The sequence below is a fragment of the Heteronotia binoei genome, chromosome 11, assembly GCF_032191835.1.
Source record: "Heteronotia binoei isolate CCM8104 ecotype False Entrance Well chromosome 11, APGP_CSIRO_Hbin_v1, whole genome shotgun sequence".
In the NCBI taxonomy this organism is placed as follows: Eukaryota; Metazoa; Chordata; class Lepidosauria; order Squamata; family Gekkonidae; genus Heteronotia; species Heteronotia binoei.
Genome location: NC_083233.1, coordinates 17,588,294 through 17,611,033, shown reverse-complemented (window position 1 = coordinate 17,611,033; position 22,740 = coordinate 17,588,294). Strand labels below are relative to the sequence as shown.

At 47.8% G+C, this 22,740-nt stretch overlaps 1 protein-coding gene across 1 annotated transcript; it reads left to right on the top strand.

Moving 5' to 3' along the window:
- Positions 1-14,172: 14,172 nt before the first annotated feature.
- CYSLTR1 (cysteinyl leukotriene receptor 1) lies at positions 14,173-15,307 on the top strand. Its single transcript, XM_060249446.1, has one exon. The coding sequence runs from the start codon at positions 14,197-14,199 to the stop codon at positions 15,274-15,276; it is 1,080 nt and encodes a 359-aa protein (XP_060105429.1). The 5' UTR covers positions 14,173-14,196; the 3' UTR covers positions 15,277-15,307.
- The last annotated feature ends 7,433 nt before the right edge of the window (positions 15,308-22,740 follow it).

The following is a 22,740-nucleotide window of genomic DNA, read 5'->3' as shown; positions in this document are numbered from 1 at the left end:
ACTGCGATGGACCAGTGGTCTGATTCACTAGAAGGTGGCGTCATGCATAAGACTGTTAAGGGTTGGAGGTTTTGAGAGTCAAAGCTCCCTTCATCAGATACAGCGAGCAAAAGAGATATCCCCCACCTATCAGTTCCTAGATGAAGGGGAGTCAGATGTGTGAGAGAAAAGTGCAGTGGTTTAGATGGCTGTCATGGACCAAGGCAGAGGTGGCCAAATTTGATTAATGTAAGAGCCACACAGAATAAGGGAGGGAGGGAGGGAGGGATTATCTTTTAATTACTCATTGCACTGCTACATTTTCTTACCCTCAGGGGAGGATTCTCTAAAGACTTCTGGTTTTAAGCTTCAGCTTCTGCATGCCTTTGGTGGCCATGATCCAATAAGAGTGAAGAAACCAGGAAACCAGGAGGGAGGGAGGAAGGAAGGAAGGAAATAGATGGGGGAGGGAGGGGATGGAAAGGTAGAAAGAAAGCAACTTTAACTTTAAATGCCTTCTCCAAGCTGGCCAATGGGGCTTTGAGAGCCACACAATATGTGTGAAAGAACCACATGTGGCTCCCGAGCCACAGTTTGGCCACCCCTGGACCAGGGTGTGGATTACTCCTAATCAGAAGAGACCAAGGGCTCTACATTTTTTGTAAAGTATTCTGCAAAATAAAGTGGCTTTCAAGTGGATCAACAGCCACACCAAAGCAAATCCATGACGGCACTTTCATGGGACCACAGGACTGTGTCATCCATGTTATGCAGCCGCTGTCCCTGCTGAAGAAACGCCGAAAACTGGAATCACCTCTGGTGCCATTCCAGCCCTCTCCCACTTCTGAAATCCCTTCCAGCCATTCAGTCGGCCACAAATACACATTCCAATTCCTCTTAGGGAAACAACATTTATTCTCACAGCCTGCCCTGCCTTCTCTCAGGTTGGCCGGGGGCAAGGCATTTTGAACAGATCTGTCTCTGCAGCACCCCATATAGGTGTTGAAAAGCAGGTGTGGGGAGCAAAAGCCAGCGCTGTATTAGGAGGTCTTCACAAAGATAAAGCAAGTGTTCAAGAAGGCACGTCCCTGGGGAACTTGTATAAAACACTTGGCACATTCTTGAGGCGATTATCCTTTAATTACTCATTGCACTGCTACAATTTCCTACCCTCGAGGGAGGATTCTCTAAAGACTTCTGGTTTTAAGCTTTGGCTTCTGCATGCCTTCGGTGGCCACGATCCAACAAGAGTGAAGAAACCAGGCAAATACTGGGGAGAGGGGCTTTCCTTCACCTTTCCATTGCATTACATTTGAAAGCTGAAGCAGTAAAGAGGGTGGCCTCGTCTTTTTTTAAGTGAAGCTCTTTGAATTAAAAGCACAGCTCTGCAATGTTTTCCCTCGCATTGTTTTGGAAATGAGGTGTGCTCCGAAACCACAGTTGCCACGCCTGTTCTGCAAAGCTGCTTCAGGAGGGGGCAACGGGAGGCCCAGGGGTGGTGTGGAAAGGAGCGTGGAAAGGCCTTCCCTTCTACCGATTTTTCTGCTGCACTCCCCTTACGCTGCTTCTCCTACACTGGCTGGGGGCCAGTGCACATAACAGCTGGATGTGTCTTTAACAGATGTTTGCCTAGGAGGGCCTCATTAGATCAGGGCCACAAATCAGGATCTCAAAGAACACACAGTGAGAACACAGAATCGTAGAGTTGGAAGGGACCTCCAGGGTCATCTAGTCCAACCCCCTGCACAATGCAGGAAACTCACAACTACCTCCCCCTAAATTCACAGGATCTTCATCGCTGTCAGATGGCCATCTAGCCTCTGTTTAAAAACCTCCAGGGAAGGAGAGCCCACCACCTCCCGAGGAAGCCTGTTTCCCTGAGGAACTGCTCTAACGGTCAGGAAGTTCTTCCTAATGCTGAGCCGGAAACTCTTTTGATTTAATTTCAACCCACTGGTTCTGGTCCTATCTTCTGGGTCTACAGAAAACAATTCCACACCATCCTCTATAGGATAGCCCTTCAAACACTTGAAGATGGTGATCCTATCACCTCTCAGTCGTCTCCTCTCCAGGTTAAACCTGCCCAGCTCCTTCAACCTTTCCTCACAGGACTTGGTCTCCAGGCCCCTCATCATCTTCATCTCCCTCCTCTGGACCCGCTCCAGCTTGTCTATATCCTTCTTAAAATGTGGTGCTCAAAACTGAGCACAATACTCCAGGTGAGGTCTTACCAGAGCAGAGTAAAGCGACAACATCACATCACGTGATCTGGACACTATACAGGCAGAAGCCAGGGCCGGATCTGGGGGGGCGGGGCAGAGGGCAGTGCTTGCCCCGGGTGCCGACAGAGGGGGGGGTGCCAAATTGGGCATGGAGTCCATTGTATTCTCTGGGACCATAAGATAGAATGGCCCATAAGGGAGTGTCATTTTTTTAATTTTGCCCCCCTCAAAACACATGTAGATCCGGTCCTGGCAGAAGCTTCCCACAGATGCCCTTTTCTGAACCTGAAATACCCCTGGGGGAGCTCCTACTCGCTGGGGAAATGCACTGTTTCCCACTGGGGCAAATCATGATGGCCCAAGACTATTTCAGGAGACAAACGAAAAATTCACAGAGGCCCTTCGACCCTCAAGTTGCCAGGTTCCCCCAGCAACCAGAAGGAGGCCGGGGGTAGGGCTGCCAACTCCTAGAGAATCGGGGGTGGAGCCTGGCAGTGCCGGATTAAACCCTGTGGAGGCCCCTAGGCAGTCAAGATTGGGGGCTGCTATGCAAAGTATCTCAGAGTCTGAGTGCCCACCCCACCACCCACAGCCCCCACTGCAGCCTTCAGGCACCTTCTCAAAAGCCCCTTTGACAAAGCTGTGGGGGAGAGGCAGAGAGAGGCAAACTTGGCGGCAGTGCCAGAAGCAGCCGCACCAGGCTGGTTGGGCAAAGAGCAGCTCAGTTGCTGGCTGTGTGTGTAGGCTGGGAGGGTTGTAATCTGGGGGGAAACCGGGGAGGAAAGCCAGCCTGGGGCCCTAAAGACGTGGGTGTCCATAGGCCAGTGCCTACTTGGCCTAACTGTTAACCCGGCTCTGGAACCTGGGGAAGACAGGGACCTCAGTGAGGTCACATTGCCATCGATAGCGCTTTCACACATGCTAAATAATACAGTTTCAATCAGGGGTGGAATTCTAGCAGGAGCTCCTTTGCATATTAGGCCACACCCCACTGATGTAGCCAATCCTCCAAGAGCTTGGAAGGCTCTTTTTTGTAAGCTCTTGGAGGATTGGCTACATCAGGGGTGTGTGGCCTAATATGCAAAGGAGCTCCTGCTAGAATTCCACCCCTGGTTTCAATCTGCTTCAGCGACCATTTGCAAGTGGATGTTGCCATTTCACACAGCAAAACCCAGTTCCAAAATGCACTGAAAGTGGGGTGAAAGTGCTTTATTTAGTCTGTGTGAAAGTGCCCATCGAGTCCACCCTCCAAAGCATCCATTTTCTCCCAGGGAACTGATCTCTGCAGTCTGGAGATGAGCTGTAATTTGGGGGGATCCCCAGGTCCCATCTGCAGGCTGACATCCTTATTTGATCCACACACTACAGTCCCAATCTAAATTGAACCCTCACATGTAAGGGAATTGAGTTCTCAATGGGGAACTCCAGAAACAAACAGAGCTTGCCCTTCCTGAACGGAAAACAGCTATGAACATGCATTTCCAGCCATAAGGACCTCATGTACCAGAGATATTCTTAGGAATTATTTGTATTTTCCTTGGGCCACAGTTTTAAAGTCCTTAGCTTGCTTTATTATGTACTGACTCCTTTTGGTTCTGAAAAACAGGGAAAGGTTTGCTTTGGTATGGGTGGCCAGCTGTTCAGGTCATTACATTTGCTGTTGGTTCACTCCGTGTTCAAAATGGTTTTGTGTATTCTATGCTGTAAATAGGTGCGGTTTCCAGTGGTGCTTTACAGGGCCTCTGCTTTAGATCTTCCTGACAGCTGGTTCATGTGCAAACATTTGCATTTGATACTGCTTATCTCCATACCTTGAAAAACTTCACCTGCTGATTTGTACATATCAGACTGCTGGAAAAACAGGGAGGCAACTAGAAACCGGAGATGCCACAAATGAGGCTCAATTATGTCAATCAGACATGAGCCAATCGCCAGGTCTCTTTCGTTACTGCCACCATGTGACTGATTTTTTTTTATGATGATGATATTAAGATTTATATCCCGCCCTTTACTCTGACTCTCAAGAGGCTCAGAGCGGTCAAGCTCCTTTACCTTCCCCCCCTCCACACACACACAACAGACACCCTGTGAGGTGGATGGGGCTGAGAGATATCTCACAGATATTGCCCTTTCAAGGACAGCTCTGCGGGGGCTATGGCTGACCCAAGACCATTCCAGCAGGTGCAAGTGGAGGAGTGGGGAATCAAATCCGGTTCTCCCAGATAAAAGTCCACGCACTTAACCACTACACCAAACTGGTGTTTTATCAAAGTTTTTTGTGGCAGGAACTCCTTTGCATATTAGGCCACACACATAGTAGGCCCTGTACTACAAGCCCTGTAAGCTCTTGGACGATTGGCTATATCAGGAGTGTGTGGCCTAATATGCAAAGGTGTTCCTGCTACAAAAAAAGCCCCGTGTTTTAGGAACATGAGAAGTCAGTGATTCCAAGACTTGAACCCAGACCTGATGCCAGAGGTTGGGATCTAGGCTGAGTGATGTACCTAAAGATTCCGGTTTGGTGCAGGATTCAGGGCAGCCCCCTGACTGAGCCCCAAACCAAAGCAAGCCAAATCATGGCCCAAACTGAAGTCGCCAGTTTGGGTTCCCCTTTCTCCCGGTCTCAGCTTGCCATGGCTGGGAGAAGGGAGGGGGGAGTCCGGGAAGTATTAAATGGCTGGCAGCTATTGTGTTAAATGGCAAGTGTTAAATGACTGGCTCAGATGCGGGAGGGGGGAGGTGAAACTGACAGGTTTAATGGCTTGCAGCCATTTAAACCTGACAGCTGATGAGTGCTTGGAAGTAAAACCGACAGGTTTAATGGCTTGAATCCATTTAAACCTCACAGCTGATGGGCAGACCCAGTCCATTGTTAGGTTTAAATGGCTGGTAGCTACTTCACCCTAACAGTGGGGCAGGTGCACCTGTCAGCCATTTAAACCTAAGGGATCAGCTACAGACCCACGCTGCTCAGCTATTAGGTTTAAATGGCCTGAACAGCTGTACCAAACCAGTCAAAAGTCCAGTAAATGTTCAGGGAAGGCACCTTCCCTGAACATCAGTTTGGGGGCTCCAAACTGGACCAAGTTCCTGCCGAATTTTGGCTTGTGAACAGGTTTGTGTCCTAGTCTGTGGGCCAAACACCATGGGGTGTCATTCTTTGACTAGAAGTTCAAATGTAGCCTTTGACCCTAAGGAGCACCTGTGAGCGGCCCATTATGGAACAGCGCTGCTTTGTTGGGGAAAGGGTGGTCTAACTCTCCTTTGCACCATTGCCCGGATCCAAAATGTCTGTCTTCTTTTCTGGGGCAAAAACACTCCAGATTATCAAGGAAACCATACAACAGAGAAGAACTTCTTTCACCAGTGCTGTTGCCCAGATCAGTAACTACCCTGCTTTTAGCTTCTTTTAAAGAGCAAATGTCTTTAAAGGTATGACGAGTGCAAGTGTCTAGAGGGTGTGTCTAGGCTTAGGTGGAAGGTCTTTCAGAGCAGAGGGCTTGAGTTTCAGGAAACGATGGGGTCTGGTACTTCTCCAGTCAGAAATACTCCACCACCACCCCACCAGCCCCAGTAAGGAAATTTCCCTGGTTGTGTTATTATCTTTTTCAAGGCCCTAAAGCTCAAGCTATTAGGCTTTCCAGAAGGCTTTTCACTGTACTGAACTCACAACATTTAACAATGGCAGGATTGGTGCTTGTGTGCCTGATGGTAGCTATGAAGAAAGGTTAAAATGCTTGGGGCTGTTTAGCTTGGAGAAACGTCGACTGCGGGGTGTCATGATAGAGGTTTGCAAGATTATGCATGGGATGGAGAAAGTAGAGAAAGAAGTACTTTTCTCCCTTTCTCACAATACAAGAACTCGTGGGCATTCGATGAAATTGCTGAGCAGTCGAGTTAGAATGGATAAAAGGAAGTACTTCTTCACCCAAAGGGTGATTAACATGTGGAATTCACTGCCACAGGAGGTGGTAGCAGCTACAAGCATAGCCAGCTTGTGTGTGTGTGTGTGTGTGTGTGTGTATATATAATTTTTTGGTCACTGTGTGACACAGAATGTTGGACTGGATGGGCCATTGGCCTGCTCCAACATGGCTTCTCTTATGTTCTTATGTTCTTATGAGCTGCACCCAGTGCACAATCCAAAGCAAAGTTACCTGGAAGCAAATTCCATTGAGCCCAATGGGATTTTTTTCTGAGTAAACACGATAAGATCAGTTGCACTGTGTGGGGAGGGGGCAGGGAAGCGCTTGCACTTGTGAAAACGCCGCTTATTTCTAACAGCAGCTTGTGTTTCGGTTCTGTTTCCTCCTTCTGCAATTCTCTGATTTCTTTGGAACTGAGCGGAAGCTCAGAGCACGAAGAGGGCATCTCGGATGGCTCTAAGTTCAGAGACCAAGTTTGCTGGATTCAAGACTTCCAGTCCTGGAGCCACCTGGGGAGCTCTACCTTGTCTTCCATGATGGGAAGAAGTCGACTGCAGATTTATACCCCGTCCTTTTCTCTGAATCCGAGACTCAGAGTGGCTTACAATCTCCTATATCTTCTCCCCCCACAACAGACACCCTGTGAGGTGGGTGGGGCTGAGGGGGCTGCCCTTTCAAGGACAACTCTTGCAAGAGCTCTGGCTGACCCAAGGCCATTTCAGCAGCTGCAAGTGGAGGAGTGGGGAATCAAACCCGATTCTCCCAGATAAGAGTCCACACACTTAACCACTACACCAAACTGGCTCTCAGAGGTATTACTGTCACCAGTGGGTATCATTGCCACCAGTGCAGTCACCCTCACATTCTGTATGTTCAGAGTGCATCTTCACTTATTGGCTCTGCAGGGACAGATGTGGTCAGCAGGTTCCCCAGTGTTAAGCTAGAACTTCTGATTGGCCAGAGGCTGGTTAATTTCAGTAGGCCTTAGTTCCAATCGGTATACCAAAGTAAAGACCTGATGAAGGGGGATGGGGGGGCGGGGACTGCCTTTTTAAATGGATGCAGGGGTGGGATTCTAGCAAGAGCTCTTTTGCATATTAGGCCACACACCCCAAAGTAGCCAATCCTCCAAGAGGTTACAAAAAAGAGCCTTGTAAACTCTTGGAGGATTGGCTGCATCGGGGAGGGCGTGGCCTAACATGCAAATGAGCTCCTGCTAGAATTCCACCCCTGAACGGATGTATCCTAAAGCTATGTTTACCACACTGTGGGTCAGGACCCAAATGTGGGTCACAAACAGTGTTCCCACTAAGCTGAGTTAGTGCGAGCTAGCTCAAAGTTTTTTAGCCTCCAGCTCACACGTTTTTGTCTTAGCTCAGGAAGGATGGTCCCAGAGCAAGCCAATTTGTGCAGGAAGCAAATCGCTCGCTCACCGCTTTAACGCCAGTAGCTCACAAAGCAGAATTTTTGCTCCCAAGACTCTGCAGCGGAGAGGGAGCATCAGTCGCAAAGCCTCTGAAACTGGGTTGCAAGCCAGTCTTCCCTAATGGCCACCCCTGCTCTTTCTGTTGCTGTCTGTTGTAGTTTGGAAACCAAGGAGAGCCAGTTTGGCGTAGCGGTTAAGTTTGCGGACTCTTATCTGGGAGAACTGGGTTTGATTCCCCACTCCTCCACTTGCAGCTGCTGGAATGGCCTTGAGTCAGCCATAGCTCTGGCAGAGGTTGTCCTTGAAAGGGCAGCTTCTTTGAGAGCTCTCTCAGCCCCACCCACCTCACAGGGTGTCTGTTGTGGGGGAGGAAGGTAAAGGAGATTGTGAGCCACTTTGAGACTCTTCGGAGTGGAGGGCGGGATATAAATCCAATATCTTCTTTTTCTTCAAGAACTGACCCTGGAAGAAGTATCTTCCATGCCACACATTAGCTGATATTTTTGATTCACTGCACATACATGTTGATGATGTAAAGCAGAGGTGTCGAACTCATTTGTTATGAGGGCCGGATCTGACATAAATGAGACCTGGCTGGGCCGGGCTTTGTCGGGCCGGGCCATGTGTGTATGTATTTAAGATGAGGTAGCAGAGAGATAAACTTTTTAAAGCACGACTGAAGTTATTTTTTTTAAAGCTAAAAATACAACATGCTTAAAACATTAGCACTTGTTGGTCGTAAAGGTGCTTTTTTTGTATTTCTCCCTTGGGATCCATGGATCCCCATGGTGCAGAGTGGTAAAGCAGCAGTACTGCGGTAGTGTGGTCTGAACTCTCTGCTCACGACCTGAGTTCGATTCCGGCGGAAGCTGGATTCAGGTAGCCGGCCCAAAGTTGACTCAGTCGTCCATCCTTCCGAGGTCAGTAAAATGAGGACCCAGCTTGCTGGGGGGGAAGTGTAGATGACTGGGGAAGGCAATGGCAAACCACCCCGTAAAAAGTCTGCCATGAAAACGTGAAAGCAACGTCACCCCAGAGTCGGAAACGACTGGTGCTTGCACAGGGGACCTTTCCTTTCCTTCCTTTCCCATGGGATCCAGGGAACTGGGCAAGGAAGCTCTCGCTCTTTCTCTGCCTCTCTTTCCCTTTCCCTATGGACCAAGAGGGGGAGGAGCCTCAGCCAATGGAAAAAAATGGAGGTTTTGCTCTGTACCTCCTGTGTGATTAAGCAAGCTTTGCAAGCAAGCTGAGATACAGAAGGAAGCATGGGAAAGGGAGAAGGAAGCAGACAAGAGCCAGTTGCTTGGGGGCCTGTAGAAGCTCTCCGGGGGCCTAATTCACCCCCTGGGTCACATGTTTGACCCCCCCCCCTGATAAAGCATGTCCGGAAAAGTGAGTTTCTTAGAATCTTAGGAGGGATTAGAGGGAGTATTGGAGAAGGAGAGGGTGGTCAAAGGTAGGGATGAAACGCAAACCAAAGCCCATACAAACCGGGAGGCTGGTTTGCAAACTGACCCAGTTTATATGGGTTTGTGAGCCATTTAAAGTTTAAATCCCTGCTTTCTGCTCCCCACTGCTTTTTGCGGGGAGCAAAAAAGCAGAGGTTTCCAAACAGCCAAGAGGTAGTCACCACGCTCAGCTGTTTGGAACCCCCCCCCCTCTCTGCTTTCTGTTCCCTGTGGCTCATCATGGGGAGCAGAAAACAGAGGTTTAAAGAGCTCCAAGCCATTTAAACCAAACAGCCGGTCGGTGGTCCCCATGCTCAGCTGTTTGAAAACCTCTGCTTTCTGCTCCCTGTGGCTTTTCAAACAGCTGAGGGCAGACCCCTTCCTGCTCAGCAGTTTGGAACCCCTTGCTTTTTCCTCCCCATGTCTTGTTGGAGCCATTTAAACCCTGGTTTCTGAAAAGTTTGAAAACTGCAGTTCAAAAGGGACACACCTCAGTTTGGCAGCACAGGAGAGGAAAGCACTATCATCCAGACACACTTTCCCACTCACACAAAGAAATTGAGCTCTATTTTGTTTAAGTTTGCAATGGAGATCCCTCTTTCGAACCAGGATTGCCATCTTCTGGCTGCTCGCTCAATTCTCTAGCCAAAGAAACAAGCAACCAATGGCTGACTCATCACACAGAACAGGAGTGATCATAAACTACAGCTGTGCTTCTCTCGGAGGTATTTGTTCTGAACCATCATCACCAGAATTGAATCTCCGCATTTCTCTTTGGCCGAAGGAGCCCACAAGCCCAACCCTGGTAGTACAGTTGCCAACTCTGGACTGGATAATTCCTGGATATTTGGGGGTAACAGTGCCAGATTAAACTCTGTGGAGGTCCCTAGGCAGTCAAAACCTTGGAGGGGGGCCTCGCAAATTATCTCAGAGTCAGAGTGCCTGCCCCACTGCCTGCAGCCCCTGCTGCAGCCTGCAGGTACCTTCTCAAAAGCCCATTTGACAAAGCTGTGGGGGAGAGGCGGAGAGAGGCAAATTTGGAGACTACACCAGCAGCCACCGCACCAGGCAAGTCAGGCAAAGAGTGACTCAGTTGCTGGTTGCATGTGCAGGCTGGGAGGGAGGGCTGCAAGCAGGGGGGAAACCGGAGGCGGGGTGGGGGGAGCCAGTCCAGGGCTTAATTGTCAATCCAGCCCTGGGGGGTGACACCTGAGTAGAGCAGAGTTTGGGGAGGGAACTCAGTGGAGTATAATGCCATAGTCAGACGTGGAATCCTAGCAGGAGCTCCTTTGCATATTAGGCCACACACCCCTGATGTAGCCAGTTCTCCAAGAGCTTTCAGTAGGCTCTGTACTAAGAGCCCTGTAAGCTCTTGGAGGATTGGCTACAACAGGGGTGTGTGGCCTAATATGCAAAGGAGCTCCTGCTAGAATTCCACCCCTGCATAGAGTCTACCCTCCAAAGCAGTCATTTTTCTCCAGGGGAACTGATCCATCCTCTCATGACCGGTTGTGATTCCAGGAGTTCTCCGGGCACCACCGGGACGTTAGCGACCCTATCTGGTAGTCATCTAGAAAAAGAAACAAAATGACAGACCTTGCAGTCAGGGAAGAAAGAAACTTTTTTGGGGGAAACAAGATGACCTTCCATTACGTGCTTCTGTTAGGTTTCCTTTTAAGCAGAGTAAATAAATGCAGCACAACACATCTGGATTAGCTTTTAAAGAAAAACTTTAGATGATGTAGAAAAATAGGTGGCAGAGCTCATTAGCACAATCATTAGCATATGCCCCGCCCCAGCCAAAAGCAACCTGACGCAAGAAAGGAGAGCCCAAGGCGAGTGAGACCTGCTTGGGCTGGCTAGAGATCCAGCCGACCCAAGCAGGTCTCGCCCTCCTGGGTCTCTCCTGGGCTGCCGCCCCCAGTCAAAAGGCCAGCAAGCCACCCGCTGCCCAAAATCACATCAAAAGTGCAGAAAGGGTGGTGTGGTTTTCTCCAGGGGTTAATGAGGGCTACTGGGGTCATGGCAAAGTCCCTGGTGGCTGGCTGGCTGCCCGCTCGCCTAATCCAGGGATTGTTATGCAGCTGCACCTACTATTCAATAGACAAGGTTGGTGGGGAGGAAGAGGGGGAACCCTCAGAAAGGTTCAGGAGCTGCACTCCTGTGAGCTCCTGCTGAATCTGAGGTCTGGTGATGATGGTGATGAGGTTAGATTTATTAGGCCACCCTTCCTTGCAGGCAGGGCTCAGGGTGGCGTACAACAGAAGACAAATAGAATAAGTAATAAAAGTTAAAGCCAACAAATAAAATACACAAGCCGCCAGCAATAAATCAAATACGACGTCCAAGATAGCAGAAGAAATTCCATCTAATGAGGAAGGCTAAACTGGGAGACTGAAAGAAATAAACAAAGGATAAACATCCTCTAGCTACACCGAGCTACATCTTGACTCCGGGTCTTCTAAAACTCGTGTGAGAACAAACTAGAGAAGAAGAACAAAGAGCAATAAAACTGAAGCCCAGTGCTTACTCTCTAGTCCAGGGGCGGCCAAACTTGCATTATGTAAGAGCCACATAGAGTAAAGTCAGATGTTTCAGAGCCGCAAGGCATGAACGCCAGATATTTGAGAGCCGCAAGACATGAATATCAGATGTTTCAGAGCCGGAAGGAAAGAAGGGAGGGAGGGAGGAAGGAAGGCAGATAGATGGGAGAGGTGGAAAGAAAGCAACTTTAACTTTGAATGCATTCTCCAAGCTGGCCAATGTGGCAGTGGAGGCTTCAAGAGCCACACAACATGTATGAAAGGGACACATGTGGCTCCCGAGCCACAGTTTGGCCACCCCTGATCTAGTCTATCCCCAGTATGTTGATTATCCAGTCGGAGAATCCCAATACCAACTAATTATGCATTTTATCGCCTTGCTCTGGTAGCAAATAAGTGCAGGCTTTCCTATTGGGTCCCTGAACTTAAACTAGGGCATTAGCATCTATAAACCTAAATGTTAATTCTTTCATGACCTCTGGGAGAGAACTCACAAATCCCAACAGTTTCTTCTTCCCAGAATGAAAGTGCTGTTAATCTAACACCTGCGGCAATCAAGCGGTGAGCCATTCAGGATCTGATATCAAAGGTTTGCATGACAGAGGACTAAGATCTAGACTCGGAAATTTTGCTTTGTCCCTCCCTCGTTTCAATTTTTTTTTAAAACATCTGTCTGATGAAGAGTTCTACAGAATTTGAAAGCTTGCGCACTGTTTTGGTCGTTTGGGTGGGGTCAACAAAAGGTGTATTGTGCAATTTTGTTTCTTTTTTTCTGGGTTTTGCATGGGCCAATAGCGCTGTTTACAATTTTGGTCCTTTCTGACCTGGGACAGCTTTCACAGAAGCATTTCCCTTTTCTAAAACTTCTTATTCATCCCCCCCATCTACTTCCATTTCCTGGTATTTCCTCCTATATTCTTCATATCCTGAGGTCACCAGAATAAGACCTTTACCAACTGGCTCAAATTGAAGACCAGGGTTGTCAAACATGCAGCCCAGGGCCCAAATCAGGCACCCAGAGGGCTCCTATCAGGCCCGCGATCAAGCTGGCTGCTTCCTTCTCCTTCTCTCTCGCTTCTTTCTGCATCACAGCTTGCTTTGCCAGGCTTGCTCAATTGCACAGGAGCTACAGAGCAAAGCCTCTGTGCGTTTTCGCACTTACCTTATCGGCAGCGACGCCCCTCTTCACCGCGCAGGGTCTGCACGGTTTTCGCACTAAGTGCTGCGGAGCACTTGGAAAAGCTGCAAAGTCCCGCGGCTTTTGCGGCGCAAATGTAAACCGCCAAAAACCAGTTCACATTTGCGCCGCAAAAGCCGCGGGACTTTGCAGCTTTTCCAGGTGCTCTGCAGCACTTAGTGCGAAAACCGTGCAGACCCTGCGCGGTGAAGAGGGGCGTCGCTGCCGATTAAGGTAAGTGCGAAAACGCCCTCTGTTTTCTCCATTCACAGCAAGAGGCAGGATCTTTTTTTGAGCAGGAACACTCAGGAACGCAGTTCCAGCTGGCTTGGCATCAGGGGGTGTTGCCTAATATGCAAATGAGTTCCTGCTGGGCTTTTTTTACTACAGAAAAGCCCTGGCAAGAGGTGTCAGTTATCAGAGACTGTGAAATAACAAAATATTACAAGAGTGCTAATCTTTGAAGCATGTTTTATTTTATTTTATTTTTAATTTAAAAAAAATCTTTGTGTTTGTCTGTGTCTTTTGTAAAGTTTATAGCTTCGCAACCTGGCATTACATTTTATGATACACATGGCCCGGCCCAAGAAAGTCTCTCATTTATGTCAGATCCAGTGAGTTTGACACCCCTGATTTCATACTCCGTCATTAATTTTCAACCTAATGCTGAAACTCTTTCTCATACTTTTTTTTTTTTTTAAAGGTAGTCCCCTGTGGAAGCACCAGTCGTTTCCAACTCTGGGGTGACATTGCATCATGACATTTTCACAGCAGACTTTTTAACAGGGTGGTTTGCCATTGCCTTCCCCAGACATCTACACTTCCCCCCCAGCAAGCTGGGTACTCGTTTTACCAACCTCAGAAGGATGGAAGGCTGAGTCAACCTTGAGCCGGCTACCTGAACCAGCTTCTGCCAGGATTGAACTCAGGTCATGAGCAGAGAGCTTGGCCCAGCCCAACAAGGTCTCATTTATGTCAGATCCAGAGAGTTTGACACCCCTGTACTTTTCATACCCCATCATTAATTTTCAACCTAATGCTGAAACTCTTTGGTGTTGAGAGCCAGTTTGGTGTAGTGGTTAAGTGTGCGGACTCTTATCTGGGAGAACCGGGTTTGATTCCCCACTCCTCCACTTGCACCTGCTGGAATGGCCTTGGGTTAGCCATAGCCCTGGCAGAGGTTGTCCTTGAAGAGCCCTGCTGTAAGAGCTCTCTTAGCTCCACCCACCTCACAGGGTGTCTGTTGTGGGGGAGGAAGGTAAAGGAGATTGTGAGCCGCTCTGAGACTCTTCGGAGTGGAGGGCGGGATATAAATCCAATATCTTCTTATCTTCTTCATACTAGTTGCTAAACCTCAGTAAGAAACTCTGCTCTTTTAGTGTGGTATACAGGCATATATCTAACAACTTTCCTTTTTCATCTTTGGACTACAGGATTCAAATCAAGTGATGTTACCATACCCAACGGAATCTATCATGGCTGCTGGGGAGAACATCACAAACTCATCTACCACCAATCTGACGTGCCCCGTCAGCATTGACGACTTCCGGAATCACGTGTACTCCACAGTGTACTCCATCGTCACCATAGTGGGCTTTGTGGGAAATGGCTTTGTGTTGTGCGTCCTAATAAGGACCTACCAGGACAAGACAGCTTTCCAGGTGTATATGCTCAACCTTGCAATCTCAGATCTCCTCTTTGTATTCACCCTACCTCTGCGGGTGGTGTACTACTTTCACAAAGGCGACTGGTTCTTTGGTGATTTCTGGTGCCGGATCACTTCTTACGCGTTGTACGTCAACTTGTACTGTAGCATCTTCTTCATGACTGCCATGAGCTTCTTCCGCTGCATCGCCATCGCTTTCCCGGTCCAGAACATGCATTTCTTAACGGAGAAAAGAGCCAGGGTGATCTGTGCTGTTATCTGGATTTTCGTGATGCTGACAAGTTCCCCGTTTCTGCTGAGAGGCTCGTACCTGGATCAAGCAACCATGAAGACTAAGTGCTATGAGCCGCCACAGACCGGGATGGTAACGAGGCTGATGGTCCTGCATTACTTTGCACTGTTGGTGGGTTTCGTTGTGCCTTTTGCCATCATCACCATCTGTGGCATCGTGATCATAAGGGCCTTGCTGAAAAATTCATTGCATAAGAAGCAAGAAGCCCGCAGAAAAGCGGTCTGGATGGTCGTCATCGTGACTTTGGCCTTCCTGATCAGCTTCTCTCCTTACCACGTTCAGCGCACCGTCCATATGCATTTTTTGATGAGGAATGATACCAGCTGTGAGGATGTCCTGTACATGCAGAAGTCAGTGGTGATCACTCTTTCTCTTGCAGCTACGAACTGCTGTTTCGACCCACTTCTGTATTTCTTCTCTGGGGCCAACTTTCGCAGAAGGCTTTCTACTTTCCGGAAGGCTTCAGCCTCCAGCATGTCCCAAGGGCACAGAATGAAGTTGCCCTCAAAGAACTTAGAGGATGAAGAATCTAAGGAGAAGATGCAAGAAGTGATTGAATCGTGTCCGTCCTCTCCTTTCCAGAAGCCACAGCTGTGACGTGACAATAAACTAGAAGAACAGTCAAGGTTTCCATGGGTTCCTCCTTGGATTAAAGAACTTTGTCGTGGAAGAGAATACAGCACTGATGTAGCTCCTTGCTGGAAGTTTAGCAGAGTGCATAAAGCGCAGCGGAAATAATGCATCCAGACAAGTGTGCGTTTAGCTTCTAAGAAAAAGTTTGCTAGAAAATTAAGGGAGGGCTACGACTAGTGTGTTTGTATGTGAAAACAAAGGAGAGGAAGTTTCCTTCAAAAAGCTCCATCTCTTGTGGACGTGCAGAATATGTACTATATATTCATAAGCCAATAGTCAATCTTAAGGTCAGCTCATTAAGAATAAGACCTCCCCCTTTCCGGTGGGAAGAATATACTATAGACCTAATTGGTTCTAAGCTAACTAGCTAATAACTAGCATATAGACTCTTCAGCTTAACTCTTTCATGACTGAAGGGATGACACTTGCAAAACCCAAGGCGCTTGATGCGACCCCAGGGGGATTGCTCTGCTTTAAGATGCAAACTTTGCTTTGAAGTGCCCCCCATTGCGCATCAATCCACATATGTGGTTGAACTGTAGTAGAATGCACATCTAACATGTTCGCTGGGGTAACTGCCACAACCACACGATCTCCTTCCTGGTCAGTCACCCCCAGTTCAGACGGGTGAGCAGCACAAGCCTCAAGTTAGCCAGGTTTCTTCAACAGGTCCATTATAGATGACCCTGGAGGACTCGATGACCCTGGAGGTCCCTTCCAACTCTATGATTCTATAGCTCTTCTGCCTCTTTGCTTAGGGCACTTCCACACATGGGGAATAATGCACTTTCGGTCCGCTGACAATGCACTTTAGTGATCATTTGTAAGCAGGTTTTGCTGTTTCACACAGTAAAATCCGATTGCAAAGTGCACTGAAAGTGCTTTATTCAGCTGGCAGAAATGCCTATTGTTGCTTGCGTGAGGCATGGCAAAAAAAGGGGTCTACAGATGGCAACACACTCAATGAATAGTTCTGTAAGACACACATTGTACCTCCCGGTAACCCTCTCAGCCAAAATCAAGTTCCCATACATCCCTGACAGTATGTGGGTTTCCCCAACTATTTCTAGGGTTGCCAAATCCAATTCAAGAAATATCTGGAGACTTTGGGGGTGGAGCCAGGAGACTTTGGGGGTGGAGCCAGGAGACATTGGGGTGGAGCCAAGATCAAGGCTGTGACAAGCATAATTGAACTCCAAAGGGAGTTCTGGCCATCACATTTAAAGGGACAGCACACCTTTTCAATTCCTTCCTTCTATAGGAAATAATGAAGGATAGGGGCACCTTCTTTTGGGTCCAATCTTTTTGAAACGTGGGGGGTATTTTGAGGAGAGGCACTAGATGCTATACTGAAAATTTGGCGTCTCTATCCCAAAAAGCAGGCCCCCCAGAGCTCAGATACCCGTGGATCAATTCTCCATGATTTTCTATGGGAATAAATCTCCATAGGGAATAACAGAGTTCCCAGCAGACATTTCCCTCCCTTCCCCCCGCTTTCTGACGACCCTGAAGTGGGGGGAGGGTCTCCAAACCGGGGGATCCCCTGCCCCCACCTGGGGATTGGCAACCCTAACTATTTCCCCTGGGACTGGAATCCAATTGAGAAAACACCATGCCCCTTCCCAACATGTGCTGTAGTCCTAACCGGGTACTGCACAGGTGGAAATGTGTTATAAATGGGTTTTATTTTATTTTATTTTATTGATTTGTTTGATTTATATCCCACCCTCCCCGCCGAAGCAGGCTCAGGGTGGCTCACAGCATAAAATCCCAACAGACAGTTAAATTAATAAACATTAAAATTACACATCAACATAAAACACAATAATCAATAGTTAAAACAGTTAAAACATTTAAGAACAAGATATTAGTTTGGTGCTATTTCAGTGGCGGCGACATTTCTTCCACTTCCCTGAAATACTGACACCGTGGCAATTAAACGCCAGCCGGAAGAGGACAGTCTTACAGACCCTACGGAACTGAGCAAGGTTCCGCAGGGCCCTCACTTCCTCTGGCAGTTGATTCCACCAGCAGGGGGCTGCGATCGACAAGGCCCCGTCTCTGGTGATTTTTAATTTGGCCTCCTTCAGCCGGGGGATTACTAGAAGATTTTGTGATCCTGATCTGAGTACCCTCTGGGGAACATGTGGGGAGAGACGGTCCCTAAGGTAGGCAGGTCGAACCTCCAAAAGAAAAACAAAGTCAGTCAAGTAGATCCATTCTAAAGTTTTTACTGATACCAGCAGGAATTCAAAATACAGGCAAGCTCGGCTCATTAACAAAATCCCATGCAATTTATCCTGATCCCGACCGATAGGCCCCTCCCCTGCTGTCTCATTGGATGAGACAGCAAGGTTTCCAACTTTCCGGTACGCCTTGCACACACAATTTACATATCAACTATGAACCCCCACCTTCAACATGTATTCCGTGTCCATGCAAATGAAGCAACGACCTATGCCGGCGTGAAACTGAATTATGCGTAAAGCTATTAAGCATGCTCAGTGGTCCCACTTTTATTTCTCGCTGCCAAGATGGCCTTGAGATGTATCAAACTCTAACACAGAGGCTTCACTATAATATGTAGCATCCCTAAGTTTCACTCCTGCTTCTCTGTTGGCTAAAGTTATCCCTTGCACGTTGGGTTTCACTTCAGCTCAAACATCAAAATAATTCCCCCCAAAATGGAAGAGAACACTCGACTCGCGTGTGATTGCGCTGCATTTGACATCATGCGGGGACCCCAGACCTGAGCTGCGTATTCTATAATGGAGGGTTGTCAAACATGCGGCCTGGGGGCTGAATCAGACTCCTGGAGGGCTCCTATCAGACCCCTGAGTGACTGGCTCTTGTCTGCTTCCTTCTCCCTCTCTCTTGCTTCCTTCTGCATCGCAGCTTGCTTTGCCAGGCTTGCTCAATTGTACAGGAGCTACAGAGCAAAGCCTCTGTTTTCTCCATTCAGAGCAAGAGGTGTGATCAGAGACTGTTAAATAAACAAAATATTGCAAGAGTGCTACTCTTTGAAGCACGTTTGATTTAAAGTTTTTTTTTTCAAATTGTGTTTGTCTGCGTCTTTTGTAAAGTTTACGTCTCGCAAGCTGGCATTACATTTTATGACACGCGTGGCCTGGCCCGACAAGGTCTCGTTTATGTCAGATCCAGCCCTCATAAGCAGTGAGTTTGACACGCCTGCTATAATGTGTGTCTGAGTCAGAAAGGGACAGACATGTTTGTCCTTATCATGACAATGGGCCCTTCTGCATTTTCACTGTGCGCGTGTCCCTACTCGGGGTGGAATTCTAGCAGGAGCTCCTTTGCTTATTAGGCCATACACCCCTGAGGAAGCCAATCCTCCAGGAGCTTACAAGGCGCTTTTTTTGTAAACTCTTGGACGATTGGCTACATCAGGGGGGTGTGGCCTAATATGCAAAGGAACCCCTGCTAGAATTCTATCTCTGGACCCTGTACTAAGAGCCCTGTAAGCTCTTGGAGGATTGGCTACATCAGGGGTGTGAGGCCTAATATGCAAAGGAGCTCCTGCTAGAATTCTATCTCTGGACCCTGTACTAAGAGCCCTGTAAGCTCTTGGAGGATTGGCTACATCAGGGGTGTGAGGCCTAATATGCAAAGGAGCTCCTGCTAGAATTCTATCTCTGGACCCTGTACTAAGAGCCCTGTAAGCTCTTGGAGGATTGGCTACATCAGGGGTGTGAGGCCTAATATGCAAAGGAGCTCCTGCTAGAATTCTATCTCTGGACCCTGTACTAAGAGCCCTGTAAGCTCTTGGAGGATTGGCTACATCAGGGGTGTGAGGCCTAATATGCAAAGGAGCTCCTGCTAGAATTCTATCTCTGGACCCTGTACTAAGAGCCCTGTAAGCTCTTGGAGGATTGGCTACATCAGGGTTGTGAGGCCTAATATGCAAAGGAGCTCCTGCTAGAATTCCACCCCTGTCCCTACTGCTTTGGAGTTTTCCCTTTTCTGCACTTGTTTTGCTCCCTGTAGTGGCCGATTTGATATTACATTGCTCATATCAAACACTAGAGGGAGTAAAACACATGCAGAAAAGAAAAACTCTGAAGAAGTAGAGACACAGAAGCAACAGAAATAAGAGTGTGGCAGAGTCCACTGTCCCTAGTGGTGATACTTTACTTTTCCCTATATAATGAGTCGCTGCCATGTACTTTTATGGAGATTCCTTTTCGCCTCCCTCTCGGTCTACAGAGCTGATGTCAGATCAGGCGATTTAGCAGCTGTCTGCCTCATTGTTTGCAGAAGAGACAAGCGGTCAGACAGCTCAGGGGAGAGTCCTCCCTGCCCTACATAAAGTAGTAAAGAACAAAGCAAACCATGTAGCACTATATAAAGGTAAAAGTAGTCCCCTGTGCAAGCCCCAGTTGTTTCCAACTTTGGGATGACGTTGCTTTCACGTTTTCATGGCAGACTTTTTACGGGGTGGTTTGCCGTTGCCTTCCCCAGACATCTACATCCCCCCCTCCCCCCAGCAAGCTAGGTACTCATTTTACCGACCTCGGAAGGATGGAAGGCTGAGCCAACCTGGATCCAGCTACCTGAATCCAGCTTCTGCCGGGATCGAACTCAGATCATGAGCAGAGCTTAGAACTGCAGTACTGCAGCTTTACCACTCTGCACCACCGGGCTCTTGTAGGACTACATACGAGGTTATATTAACATGTACAACATATAGAAATTCATTACAATTGTGAAGGGGGAAATCCCGTTTGCCGTAAATCTATTGGCTCTCAGTTGCCAAGTAAGCCTTCCACTTAAGGTGCCGTTACAATTAATAGTCCAAGTAGAAATGATTGGCAAACAAGCCTTCTTTGTAAGTCCAAAGAAGGAAAAAGCGGGAGTGGTTTCGGTTTATCCAACCTTCATCGGCCAAAGATTAACAATTTCAACATCTCATGGCTTCCTGCCAAGCTCTTACACAAAATAATAATAATAATAATAATAATAATAATAATAATAATAATAAATTTTATTTATATCCCGCCCTCCCCGCTGAAGCAGGCTCAGAGCGGCTGAGTTACTCCCATTACTGCCAACGAACACGTTAATGGAAGCACCAGTCCTACCCAGTTCTGGGACTAACGTTCCATCATTTTATCACTGGTATATGCTTCTCTACCAATCATTGCTATTAATTGTAATGGACTATTAATTGTAACAGCACCTTAAGAGGTAGCCTTACTTGGCAACTGATAACCAATAGGTTTACAGCAAACGGGATTTTCCCTTTCACAATTGTAATGAATTTCTATATGTTGTGAAAAAGGAAAAGGAAAGGTTCCCTGTGCAAGCATCAGTTGTTTTCGACTCTGGGGTGATGCTGCTTTCACATTTTCACGGCAGACCCTTTTTACGGGGTGGTTTGCCATTGCCTTCCCCAGTCGTCTACACTTTCCCCCCAGCAAGCTGGGTACTCATTTTACCGACCTCGGAAGGATGGAAGACTGAGTGAACCTCGAGCCGGCTACCTGAAAACCCAGCTTCTGCTGGGATTGAACTCAGGTCATGAGCAGAGCTTAGGACTGCAGTACTGCAACTTTAACACTCTGCGCCACGGGGCTCAGAGGTGGGGGGCTGGGGATCAGCAAATCCCATTTCTTTAGGAGGAGGAGTTTTTGCCCTCTCCCTAGTAGTGACACTGATTGTTCCCCATTTATTTTCTCCCATAGAACCCAGAGAAGGAGGGAACCCTGATCACTGAGCCTGCTCCAATCTGCATAGCCCCGCCTCTTCATTTACATAGCCCAGGTCAAGGCTCCAGTTCTTAGCCACAGCAAAGCAAAACCTCTCAGACTGTGCTATAGAACGTACTAGCATACTATGAGAAATAAAGGCTCCTAGGCACACAGGAGTTTGCCTGTTGCATCTCTGCATGATTCACTGCTGGAATCAGGGTTGTGTGACTGAGCATTTGGTCACACAGCGACGCAGTTAAGATATGGAGATGGGGTTGCCAACTTCAGATTGGGAAATTCCTAGAGATTTTTGGGGTGGAGCTTGGGAGGATGGGGTTTGGGGACAGAGCTCAGTGGAGTATAATGCCATACCACCCTGCCTCCAGCACAGTCATTTTCTCTGGGGAAACTAATCTCTGTCATCTGGAGAGCAATTATAATTCTAGGAGATCTCTAGGTCCCACCAGGAGGTTGGCAACCCTGTGAGGGGAGGGATAACCTTTCTGACTCTCTGCGCTTTTCGGTTTCCTCACACTGTAGTTGGGTAATATGTGCTGTGCAAATGTCCACGCAGGCTGTAAATAACCACTCATTCTGAAGTGATGCATTTTCAGAAGATGGGACGGAGACTTCCACTGATTTCTCCTCCCATTACTGCCCCACTGTTTTCTCCTCACCATCTCTGGGATGTTCCTGAAAGACTGCCGCCCCCCCCCCCCAAAAAAAAGGAATTCTCAGTGGGCTGCAGCTGAAGGGTAACCACTAGAACTTACCACCACTTCTTCCAAAAACTAAGTATCTATGTAACTGCGACAGATGGCTGATGATTCCAAGTTAAGAAATTCCTGGAGATTTGCGGGCAGGGCCTGGGGAGAGAAGGCAGTAGGATATATAGCCATAAAGTCCTCAGTAGGATATATAGTCATAAAGTCCATTTTCCCCAAGCTGCTGTTTCTTCCAGGGGAACTGATCTTTGTAATCCGTAGTTGTATTTCCAGGGAATCTCCAGCTCCCACCTGGAGACTGTGCAACAATAAACAACCCTAAGGGTTATAGTGACCAAAATTTACTAAGTGGTAATGTACTATACTTCTCAACTTTTATAGGTAAAACATAGTTCATAAATACACATACATTTATGGAACAATCTCAATACAAAATATATTCTCACAAGGGATTCACAATCTGAAGTAGAGTTCCAACGTACAGGAGGTCGACTTGATAGCCTGCTTCGAAGTTTCTTCCAGCAAAAGTCTACTCTACAGTCTCCTCTTCAATGGAGACAACTCCAGTAATTTTAAGAACACTCCAAATGGAAGGCAACTCCAAGTTCTTCCTCCTCCAACTATTTATAATGACATCTCATACAGCAGGGGTGGCCAACGGTAGCTCTCCGGATGTTTTTTGCCTACAACTCCCATCAGCCCCAGCCATTGGCCATGCTGGCTGGGGCTGATGGGAGTTGTAGGCAAAAAACATCTGGAGAGCTACCTTTGGCCACCCCTGGCATACAGTACAATCACAAACAGACACAAAGTCTCAACTCTCAATTTGCAAAACGGCAACAGCTCAAAAAATGGCTCAAGGATGGACTCAGGCTATTATCTTTTCAACGCCCATGAGTCAGCAGCAGCCCAGTAAAGGCCAAGAAGACTCAGGCACATCCGGGGCCCAGATGCCACATCGTTCAGCACATTGCTCATGTAACAATTTCAAAAAA

Excerpts from the sequence above, each read along its gene's own strand:
- CYSLTR1 (XM_060249446.1), top strand. The coding sequence starts at position 14,197 with ATGGCTGCTGGGGAGAACATCACAAACTCATCTACCACCAATCTGACG.